Source organism: Antedon bifida, chromosome 2 (genome assembly GCF_963402885.1).
Source record: "Antedon bifida chromosome 2, ecAntBifi1.1, whole genome shotgun sequence".
Classification (NCBI taxonomy): Eukaryota; Metazoa; Echinodermata; class Crinoidea; order Comatulida; family Antedonidae; genus Antedon; species Antedon bifida.
In genome coordinates, this window is record NC_136227.1 from 23757809 (window position 1) to 23770046 (window position 12238).

The window sequence follows — 12238 nt, forward strand, 5'->3', positions numbered from 1 at the left end:
CTCTAAAATATGCTAATTATCTCTATAATCTATCCATTAGGTATTTTGAATAAGAATGTATAACTATAGTACAAATATAAACATGACCCTAAAGGTTTAGAATAATGTAATTGAATTGTATTAGGGTTCAAGGTTTAAAAGGTTATCTAATTACACTATATAAAATTTAAAAAATAATTCTCAAAATATCAGGTATTTTTAACAACAAGAATGTATTTAAAATAATATGACCCTAAATATTCAGAATAAATGCAATTGATTTGTATATGGGGTCAAAGTCAAATGTCATCTAATTATGCCATATAAAATATGCTAATTATCTCTCAAAACATCAGGTATTTTAAACAAGAATGTATTTAATAGAAATATAATATGTTCTTTGATTTGCATTTGATTTGTATTTAGGGTCAAGATAAAATGTCATTATCTTACGATATAAAATACTCTAATTATGAAGTGAATTCATTTGAATTTGGATGATGTACCTATGAACAAATCATATCTATTTATTGTAAGGAATTACATTTATTATATTTGGTTTTTTTTCCCAGGAGGAAATATTCATTAATAAGCTGTTTCATAGCGTAGCTTTAGTATCTAAGGCTGACAGTTTTGCGAAACACCTTTACCCTCTTCAAAACAAAATTTGTAACTGTGAAAATGGAGATCATGTGGTTCAAGCAGTAACCGACCACTTTTTAAACAGTAAAACCTGATCCTAACATTGGGAAAAGTTAAGTTGTATTCTAACCAAAGTGGGTGCAGTATGAAAGATGACATTCTGTGTATTAGGAATAGAGAGACTATGTGAACTAAAGATCTTTATTTAGAACAAGTGTCTATAGTTTACTTTGGTATATAAAGAACGAGTCCTCTGCTCTCAAATGACACAAATACAGAAAATATAGGGATACATTTAAAGAAACTTTCGTAACACCTTAAATGTTCAGTTTGAGATGGATGAAAATTTAAAAAAAATCCAGCCATTAAAAATAAGTGCAGTTTGTATTCATATATTATTTAAAGACCCCTTCCCTGCAATTTTGGACGTTTTTTGGAAAATAATACATATATATCACTTTAAAAACATTAAACCATGTCATTTCTTGTCTTAAATGTACGTTTTATGGTAAATTATGATAAAAAGTGAGAAACAATGCACTACCTAAGTAGCTCGCGGCGATCGACCTCTCGTGGACGGTCTTAGGCCTAGCCTAGCTAGGCTTAGTTTTGTAGGCCTAGCTGGTAAACATCGGTAACGTACGAACATCGTACGCGAGCTATATACCTAGCCTGATGTTGTATAGTTGCTGCATTAATTGTCTTTCTATTTTTGCCAGACTCCGTTGATACAAATTGGGGAAAACCCGGTATTTTCGCTGAAAAGTTAGGAGTCTTCCATTTGTTTTGGCCTCACGATCGATCGAAAAGTGGGCGAATTACAGGTGAAAAACAAAAATATCAATCCGCGCGCAATGCATTTTGGGATTTATAGCGGGCCGCTATAATTATTAGAATCGACTTATTTTTCACATTTTGAACCGTTTAAAGACGAAAAAAGTTATCGCAATAGGACCATATAGTATTATTTTTACATTAAATATAGTTTGTGATCTTAAATTAGATCTAAAAAACGTAGGGAATGGGGCTTTAAATACCCTTAGTGTAAACATTTTAAAGTGTTACTGTTAATACCAATCTGACCCTCATGTCTCAATACTTTTCAGCTAACAAACTTTCTCTTAACCACAAAAAAATGTAACTTCATCCTGTTTGGGACCCCTCAGAAAATTAAAAGCATTGATACTGCAAACTATAACATTTCTATTATTAACAATCATGATATAAACGACGTTCCAGCAGCCAGATACCACCTGCCTGAGCTACGCATGCTCAGTATAACCTGGTAACAAGATCGTCATAATCAAAACAATACATCATGCGAATAATGTCATGCGCGATAAACAGAGTTTTCTGTGTGTGATTACTCATTTAAATGATTGGGGCCCAATATTGGCCTAGGCCCCTAGATTTAAAGTTAGCCATGAAGCATTGCTTAGTTGAATGTGTGAAACGTAAGAACGTAATTTAAAATTATATTTCGCCGTGTAGTTACTAGGCCTAGGCTAGGAAGAAGGACATGCCTACTACTAGCTAGTACTTCTAGGCCTACTAGGGCCTAGCTAGATAGGCATAGCTAGGGGGGAATCCAGCTAGGGCTAGGCTAGGCTAGGGTAGGCAGGGAGGCCCTCTAGTATTAGGCTACTATCCCTAGGCCTATATGCCTAGGCTCTAGGCCTAAATGTATAATGTAGGGTTATCAGACGATCGGGCCCAAATCGTGAGACGATCGGGGCCATCAGGCATCATCAAGGGTGAAAGACGATCGGGCCCAGACGATCGGGCCCAACAAACAAGACGATCGGGCCCAAAACATTCTCGGAAAATAAAAAAAAATAAATAGGCGAATACAAACAACACAATAATAACAATCAAAATCAATCACATTTATTCATAAATCGAGAGTATTGGTAAGAAATTCTTAAAACCAGTACGTAGACGTGTTAATTATTAGGGGAAAATTATGATAAAATAATCAGAAAAAAATCTAATTAACCTTTTTAATTAAAATCTTAATTCTTAATCATTTCCTGCTTTTATTTTTGATGTAAAGCGCATTGAGAGCCTGCTTATATGTGCTAGGCCTATATAAGAACAGACTATTATTAAATTATTATTATTACTAATTACGCAAGAAAAGCACGTTGACACTAGCAAGCAGGAATTAAAAATGATGAAATGTGGCACATTATTTTATATAACACAAACGACTATCGGGCCCAACGCTAAGACGATCGGGACCAACTGGTAAGACGATCGGGCCCAACGTGGTTCTGAAAACACTGGACGATCGGGCCCAACTGGTATGACGATCGGGCCCAACGCTGAAGACGATCGGGACCATCTTTTCTGGGCCTGATCGTCTTGGGCCTGATCGTTCGTGGTCCCGATCGTCTGTTCCCCATAATGTAGTATGGCCTAGGCTAGGCCTAGCTACTGTAGGCCTAGCTTTGTTTGTTAATTGCTTCAACTCTGACTAAATTTCAGGTGAGGGAGGCCGTTATTTTTAATGTTAAACAAATTAATAATCCAGTGTTACATTTCTGTCAGAATTTGTTGTCAGTTAAATAAAAATTACAGTAGGCCTATGCCCCTAGCTAGGCCTCTAGTAGACTACTAGAGGACTAGGCCTACTGTAATTTTTTTTACACTAAGTGTAGAGGCCTACTACTACTTACTAGGCCTAGGCCTAACTACGTACTAGTTTTCAGGCCTAGCCTAGAAGCCATTACGAGATAATTACAGTATCTCATTATTTTATTTATTAATTTCTTGTTCACTTGGTAAAAGTATAGTAGGCCTACTATTTATTACAAAAAATAATAATTGATTTCATTAATTCATTTGGCGAAATAGTACAAATATTTGTCCATCATGTGTACATTAAATGTTTAGTGGTGTGTTTGTTTAATTTATTTAAAAGACATAGACCTAGCTATTTAAAATGTTTTTTTTAAGTAAGATTTAAATGAAGCAATTATATGATTTTCATCCTATTTCATCATCTTTCTTTATAGTCTTTAAAAAGTTTTATTTCCAATTACAGGTTTTCAATTTGAGTTTACTGTAAAATGAAAACAGTAACTGCAAAATGGAGGAGGAGATGGAAGATAGCAAGCTGCATGAGGCTGTTCGCTATGGGGATACCAATGTCGTCATTGATGCTCTTGCAGATGGCTTTGATCCAAATGCAATTGGTTTCTTACAATGGACTCCAGTTCAAGAGGCTGCATGCAATGGAGATTTAGAAATTTTACAAATCCTATTACAGAACAAAGGTACTGAGGCTACTTTTATGTGTGCTAAAACAGTAGTAGTAGGTCTAAGCCTACTGTACATACAACCATAGGTTTCACTTATTTTTAACTTGATCTAGCAAAAAGATAGGCTTTAAAATAGTGTAGTTAAAATAATATAGTTTGTTAATGGCTATGTTTAAAGCCTATGTTTTGACTGGGTTAGTGAAATCTATACTGTATGTTGGCAAACATATTTTTTTATCCATACAATAGAATCAACAACAAAAAAAACAACAGGTATTTTAAGACAGGCAGTTTGAAAAAAACATAACAATGATATACTGTATCTCCAAATATGGCAATTGAAATTATATGTTGAATTAAATTACATGATTTCTCTCAATGTTATAATGATAGTACCACTTTTAGGAGTGTGTTAGCAAATAGCATACCAAACATAATACATTATTATTAAGCTAATAAAATATATAATTAAGGTTTCTTTAATTAACTTAGCCACAATACAGCATCTACCATGATCACAACACAGCACACAATTCCCTGCTTTGTTTTAATTTTTATTTTCAAAAGACAAACTTATTTTCAACTACATTGTACTACAGTCATTTAATTTAGTTTAATACAAACAAAAGATACTTTTCTCTGCAGGTAACGCAAATGCAAAAGACAAACTTCTCGGTTCTACCGCAGTGCACTATGCAGCTAAAGAAGGTAACGTTGAATGTTTACAAGCCTTACTTGATCATGGTGGCCTATATGATCTACAAGATAACAATGGTCATACCAGCCTAGATGTTGCAGTTGGAAAATGTTATGACCTTTTAGATAACTGGCGTAAGTGGAAAACAAAATTGTCTTCTGGAACTTTAATCACACAAACATAAATTTGAGAAAGACAAATTAAATTTATATGTAAATATAAAAAGTGTTTATCAATGCCTTGTTATGCACTAATTTTACAGGTATCAAAGATCTTGCAGAAAGTAATATCAAAACAAGATTGGCAACTGCTGAAAACAAACAAAATGTTGAAGAAAATATTCCTGAAAAAAATGATGAATCTGTCAAGAAACTTCCAAAGGCATGGGAGAAAGAATTACCAGAGGAAAACTCATTAATTCATTGTATGTAGGCATTTGTTTAATCCGTTCATTAAAATTAATATGGCAAATAATCATGCCAACTCACTTAAATATTAGTTCTCTTATTTAATATTAGTACAGTATGTTATTATGTCAATAATAACAATAAGAAGAGAATTCAGTGAAGAAAAGAAAGTAGGCCCTTTAGTAAGTAGACACAATACTCAGAATCTTATGATTGGTATGCAGACATCCTATCAAGACCATGAGCTTTCATTGGTTATCCGCACTTGCACGCGCGCGCATATTTTTACGCGCGCGTGCGCATGTAGCGTTAAAAACATACTTTTTTCGTGTGATTTATGTTTTTCCAGCCTTTTCTAGTAATTTTTCCAACTTTTAAACAATTTCGACTTAAAATCACGTTATACGAGCACGTGGAATTGGATAATTTGCGCGAGTTTTTGATGAAAAAGTTCAAAAATTTGTCAAAATTATGCCTTTTTTTAAACCGTCATAGTTTCTAAACTACATGGTGTAGTTTATTGTTATTACATATTATGGAAGTAGATGAGTTGTAGATATCGGTTCAAATATCAATATGGCTAACTGGACATTGTGACGTCATCGTATGGCCACTCGAATATAAAATATAGGATTTTTGTCTCTTTCGTCTTAGCTCATCACATTTAATAGAGCGCATCTCTACTTATCCGTATTCCATTTCCCCCCATTTTTTTATATTGTCTAGGTCAATCAATTATCTTTCGCATGCTTTACCATTTTTAAAATTGTGATGTCGTCATCATGTTCAAAGTGTCAATAACTTTGGTCACTTATTTTCACCTATTCTGCACTGTATGTAGTACGTATACAGTAGATAGTGTATATACTTAGACGTGACACAAAATAGAGAGCACACTAACATTTTTTCAATGGCATAATCGTTTTTCTGTGCGCAATATTCTAACGTATGACGTGCACGTGGCGTTTGCGCTGCGGATAACCTAACTCGTCCGTAGTGACGAGTTCAAATCTAGTTTTATATTGAAATTTAATTGATTAATTCTGTAAATCATGAGTTTTATGGTGGAACAACTGTCAGATACAGTATGCCCAAATCTTGCATACATATTTTCAAAGAGATTACATCTTAATGTTTAACACTTTTTTCAACAGCATCTGGTCATCTTCAGTTATCATTTGAGTATAACTCTAAAAACAAGATGTTTAAAATTCGTGTTTGGATGTTGCAAGACTTACTGTTGCCGCCAGGTAAAAACCTATGTCAAATCCATTGAATTGATAATTAAATATTTAAATAATATTAGAGTTGTTCTTGTGCCTGTAGCAGAGTACTCTACTGCTTTCTGGAAGTAAATTATGTAGAATATTGGTTTCAACTAATACGAGAGGTACTGATTGCACTGATTAAAAAAAGAAAGAAAAAGAAATGGACTTTTATGAATGCCTGTTATGGGAGGTGTCCACACAGGCAGGTTCAACTGTACATGTTTCACTAATGTATTTTGGTTTTAATTGTACTGAATAAAACAGTATTGAATAAAAGATACAATGTATGTTTTTATATTTTAGTGGAAGCATCAACTGTTAATCGTATTGGTATACGAAGTCAGCTTCTTCCAGATAAGAAAGGTGATAGCAAACGTCGAACAGAAGAACATCTTTTAGGAGATAAAATGTGGAACCAAACTCTGCTAACATTAAGAAGAAAAGGTCACAAAGAAAGCTTCAAAGCAACATTTTTACCATGTACATTTAAGTTTTCAAAAGCACTTGAATACCAGAATATAACAAAGGAAATTGTGGAAAATAGAGTTGTACACCTTGATGTGTGTGCAAAGCAAAAATATGGACGTAGTTTTGTTATTGCAAGTATTCAAATCACTTTAAAAGAAGCAGTGAAGAAACTTATAAAAGAGAAATTTCCATTGCATCCTTGTATCAATATCAGTATGCCAGATAATGTTCATGCTTATGATCCTAAAGACTTGCTCGTTTGTCCAGAAGGCATGTATAGGAATCTTACTACTAGTAATCCTAACATGAGAACTAAATCTAAGCAAAGTCTGCTAGTGGAAACAGACACAAGAAGAGCAACAAGTGATAACGATTTAAAAGCAGTGAGGTGCCATTCCACAGACAGTATTCCTTCAATTGTTGTGAACATTCCAGAACCTACAGAAAATATTTCTGAAATACTGAAAGAAATTCGTACTATGGATACTGGACCAAAGACTGCTTTTCTTAGCAAGAGTAATCCTGAGTTTACAACAATTGAGATGCAGGAAATAAATCTGCCACATTCTACTAGAGATGAACTATTGCATGTTAAAGTGCTTCCTGGCAGTCATAGTTCTCCAAATATTACTATTGTAGATATGGAAGAGGAAGCTGATAACTTTCTAACAGGAGGAGAGGAACTGAAAACAAAATCAAACAATTCAAAATTTGGCTCTCATAAACCAGGGTATGTTGTAGACATAAGAGATAGTGCACCAAATTCTTTTATGTTTCAGAAAAAAACAAACAAAACTATTTTGAAAGAAAGAAAAACAAAAGAAAAAAGTTTGACTAAAAGCAATACCGAACAAGTTCATGACACTCCGCAAGATGTTGTTATTGATTTGCCTGAAAAACAAAGCAAAACTAAAAAAGGTGAAATAAAGGTAGCAAAAACAAGGTTGAGAAGAGCAAAACAAGAGAGGACACGTATTGGGCCATCAAACTCTTCCATTCCTCAAGTAATGGCATTAGATGAAACAATCACGATTGCAACTCAATCAAGCCACGTTCCAATCAATCGATACACTTTCACACGACCAGTCACTAATGACCTAGTCCAAACTGAACTTGGTTATAACGAAACTATTGAGTTGAATGAATTTAAACACAAAGATACGATACGACCGAATTCAAATAAATTAGTCAAAGGTCGATCCAACAATCCAGAGAAATCTCTTGAAAGTGGTTCAATTTTACCTTCAATACATGTTGGTAGATCAGAGAATATCTTAACACAGTTACACATTGAAAGTGAACATACCGCAAAGGCCAACTCTGAACGTTTTAAAAAAATGTTAGCCACTACAAACTTAAAAAAAACAAAGGATGTTGTACGTCCTGCTTCAAGGTACACAAATGAGTTAGAAGAACATGAATTAGTGTTAATTCCAGGAACACCATTAGCTTCTCCAATATCAAATATTTCTAGTCTTAATCAACGAAAAAGTTTTTCTGGAAATTCCACCGGGAAGGAAAAACAATTACAAAATAAAAGCGTTGAAAAGCATACAATTAATAGACAGCAAGAGAGTTTGTTTTGATGAATAGCCAAATGGATAAAATTGTATTCCTAACAATTATTTGTATCATTAGTTAACAATTAAAAAGTAAAAAAATAACCTCAAACGAAATTCACCTTAGAAAGGTTAAAGTTCCCACCACACACCATGCTTTTTTTTTTGTCGAAGCAGTTTATTTGATTTCCAGAAATAAATTGAAGAAGTGGCTTTCCAATCCAACAAAATCACACCACTGGAAAATATTATTAACAAGCAACAGTTCGGTTGAAATGCTGATGCTTTAAAAAGAACCAAAATATAATTGTACGATGATTTATGACAATCAATTGTGAAATTTGAGAAAATTAGTTTATTAAGTACTGTAATGATAGAAAACAAATGAAAAAATAAACAGTAATTAAGTCTTCCAAAGAACCAACCAAGTGCAGTATGCTTAAGGTGGCTTGTTCTTGCCAATGAATGTATATAATTCATTATTTTATTTCAATATACAGTGTGAGTATATGATTGACCTTTTTAGTAAAAGTAGTTTCAATTTTTCCTTTTTTATTATACTTGATTACACATTTATATTATGAACTGTAACAAGAGTAACTTTTAAAAGATACAAAGATTTGTTTGTATTCAGACATGATTTTTATGTCATTTATTTTGGTACAATTAAAACTTGTTTTAATGTAAACAAGTTAAGACACTATTAACTACGCCATAGCCTACATCTGTTTGCCATAACATCTTTTTTAAAAAAGTGAAAAAACAAATCTAGGACTACTTATTTTGGCTTTTATGAATTTCATAATAGGATATAAAACCAGTACTATCATCTGTAAGTTTACTTATTTTAATGTGTAAAATGATTTTTTTTTTGAGACAAAATCATAAATAAGAAACTACAACTGATTTGATTTATAAAATTCTGAGTATAAATACAATGTTGCTAAAACATTTGTATACAAATCAGATTTTAATAAATGACCTTACTATGTACGGTCAAATGAATAAATGAGTTTCTTGTATTGCTTTTCTATCAAAAATACTTAGACATGTTACTAGAAACATCAAAATGTATTCTTCAAATAAACAGATTATACAAATAAATAATGAACGAAAAGACGATTTACAAATTCAACAAGTAAACAGGCATAAAATGTTCACCTTTCTCCAATTTCAGCAATTTACATTAACTACAATATATTACACTTTATTTCCAATAATCTTTGTGAACAAAAGTCTATTATACTATACTTCAAATGCAGCCGTATATTACAATTCAAACTCACTATTTCTTTTATTCCTTGTACATTACTTAATTTAGGCTCCAGCTTTACTACACCACTACATACTATAAGTATGTACCATCTAGGTCGTGCCCACAGATGGTTCCTCGAATACACAGTATTTTCAGCGTAAAAAAATGTTTTTTAATGTACGTACCGCAGGACTATAATACATTGTCGGTTACAGAAACTAATAAATAGACACGATGATTTATGTGTAATTAGCACCCTGGGAATTACTTCTGAAAGAGAAACTTGTCACAAAATGAATACTCAATTAAACAACCCCAAGTTTGTGTATAATAACATTAGGGCTGAAGGATGGGGAAGATAGGATGGGTACAAGGAGGAACAATTTTTAAACATATTTTTTATCCACTGAGTAACGAAATATGTTTTCATGTTTTATAAGCCTATAATAACACCATTAAAATACAGTAAAACATTTGCGATTTAATACTTTAAAACTGTCACTGTCATAGTCGATAGAAATAGTAAAGTAACGATACACCACTACGACGTTTATATTTTTTGTAATTAATAATTATTACAAACTTGAGAAGCAACTGTCAGTTATACAGTTTATATGTGTTTATATATCTAACAGTATGGCTTACCCACACTCACAGTAATAAAGTTTATTTGTTTATGTGTTGATATATCTAGCAGTACCCACACTCACCGCAGTAAAAAAATTGCGATTCAAATGGCGACCAAAAACAGTTAATACGTATTTACAGTATTGAATACTGTATCTAAAGGTTTTAAGTTTATCCGCAAGGATACATTACCTACTTGTGTATAGAGATTGGAATGTTCCATTCATCGCAAATCAATACATTTGTTAAAAGTATATTAAATCTATAAAAATAGTCTTTTTTTAAAAGAAAATCGACCTGTATTCAACATTTTGATGCTGTACTTGTGATGTTTGACCGGTTTTCAGCTATTAAAAACAATTATCGTAGAAAGAGATAGGTAAATGCGTAAACAGTAGGGCCTACCCACACTCACAGTAAATAACATGTATTTGTATATGTGTTGCACCCACCCACCCACCCACCAAGTTTGAAGACTTTATAGTCCAGTTGAACCTAGAAAAATTCCTTCTTGTTTTGTCAGGTTGATACATCATATCAAAAGTTTACCAAAATGACCGCTTTTACAATTTTGAAGCCCTGTATCTCCTTAACGGTTGGTTTTAAGTGCATAACGAGTAGATATAAATGTGATATTAAACATCCCAATTAGCATTATTTAAATTACCATATGACGTACCTATGACGTCATAAGGTAGTTGTGACATCATTTATTATGCTTAACTGCTTAAATGACATTATCATATGCTAAAGAAATGTACAATCCGCAGGAAAACAAGTTTCCTAACATTATCCAAAGTTTACCGAAATCGGACATATTTATACTGTATGACGTACTTATGACATCATAAGATAGTTATGACATCATATTATATCATTGATGCTAATATCATAAGGGGAAATGTTAAAACCGCATGAAACCAACTTTCTTGACATTTTTCCTGTTTGAAATTGATCATTAAGTTTCCTCGTGTACAAAATCTCATGAAAAAAGGTTATGATCATACTGATAAATACACTAGCACAACATCTTTTAGAACTTAAATCTCTATTTACATTGGTAATTTAAAAACATTTTGTAATTAAGCTATCAATATTTTCCCAACTGGATTTATAACAGTTTACCATCATCAAATATGAAATAAATAATGTCGTACTGCAGTTTTTTGTATTACACGTGAGCATCTTCATCTACAATCAATTAAGTTTTATCTGTTTGGTGTCCATGTCAACAACGTTTTTTGGCTTATAATGCTGTTGCCAAGATTAGGACATTCAATAATGTGCCAACACGGATGAAGAACCATCAGTTAAAGACTTTTTTTTCTCTTTCGTGGGGGTCACCCACATTTATTCATTCTGTTAAACGGTAACCGTAAATATATATATATATATATTATACATACATTTTTGTAAAAATATAAAAACATCAGTTAAAGATACTGCATATCACATCAACGGCATTCAAAAGGGATTGGGAGTAAAGTATTTTCAATCGTGCTACCACTACCGGTGAACGGTAAACGAGTTTTGCTCTTATGGTCATCCACACCGGCATTTGTTATAAATCTTTATTATGAATTTGAAATGGTGAATAAATTTATACTAATTACAGTATTTAAATTTCTACAACAAGCAGTGTTTAACTTCCATGGAAAAAATAGAATGTTTTTGTATATTCACATGGATTTAAAACTGATATAACGTTTAAGGTTTATAATAAGGTTTCCTTTCAGGCCTATGTTTTGGAATTTCGTTTAAAATTATCTTTTTTTTTGCAGCTCTGCATATTTTAATGTACAAATATGTTTATTTAATATACTTGTCTTAGTGTACAATTTGTGTTTTATTTTATTACAGTACTTTTTATGTCAGTCGGTTGTCATACATTGCTGTTAATGTTTATTTCTTTTTGGTTGGGTATGTTAGTAAGATCTTTGTTATGATATTGTAAAATTTACTAAAAAAAGTAACAAAAGTAGATGATTCCCCCTCCACTATCGTAGTTTAAGGCGCGTATATTTTTAATATACAACTTGGTGTCGTCAGTGATGTGAAAATTATTGTTTATTA

General features: G+C 32.4%; 1 protein-coding gene across 1 annotated transcript; it reads left to right on the forward strand.

Annotated features, from left to right (window-relative positions):
- Positions 1–1958: 1958 nt before the first annotated feature.
- On the forward strand, positions 1959–9303 carry LOC144858663 (uncharacterized). The gene is made up of 6 exons (XM_078714760.1): positions 1959–2075; positions 3668–3899; positions 4530–4715; positions 4844–5005; positions 6143–6238; positions 6560–9303. Exons 2-6 carry the CDS (start codon positions 3713–3715, stop codon positions 8308–8310), a joined length of 2382 nt encoding a protein of 793 aa, XP_078570886.1. The 5' UTR covers positions 1959–2075; positions 3668–3712; the 3' UTR covers positions 8311–9303.
- Positions 9304–12238: the final 2935 nt, after the last annotated feature.

Bases quoted from the DNA above. Each gene is read 5' to 3' on its own strand.
- LOC144858663 (XM_078714760.1), top strand. From the start codon at position 3,713: ATGGAGGAGGAGATGGAAGATAGCAAGCTGCATGAGGCTGTTCGCTAT. The intron at 3,900-4,529 runs GTACTGAGGCTA...TTTTCTCTGCAG, and splicing joins AATCCTATTACAGAACAAAG to GTAACGCAAATGCAAAAGAC. The intron at 5,006-6,142 runs GTATGTAGGCAT...TTTTTTCAACAG, and splicing joins GGAAAACTCATTAATTCATT to CATCTGGTCATCTTCAGTTA.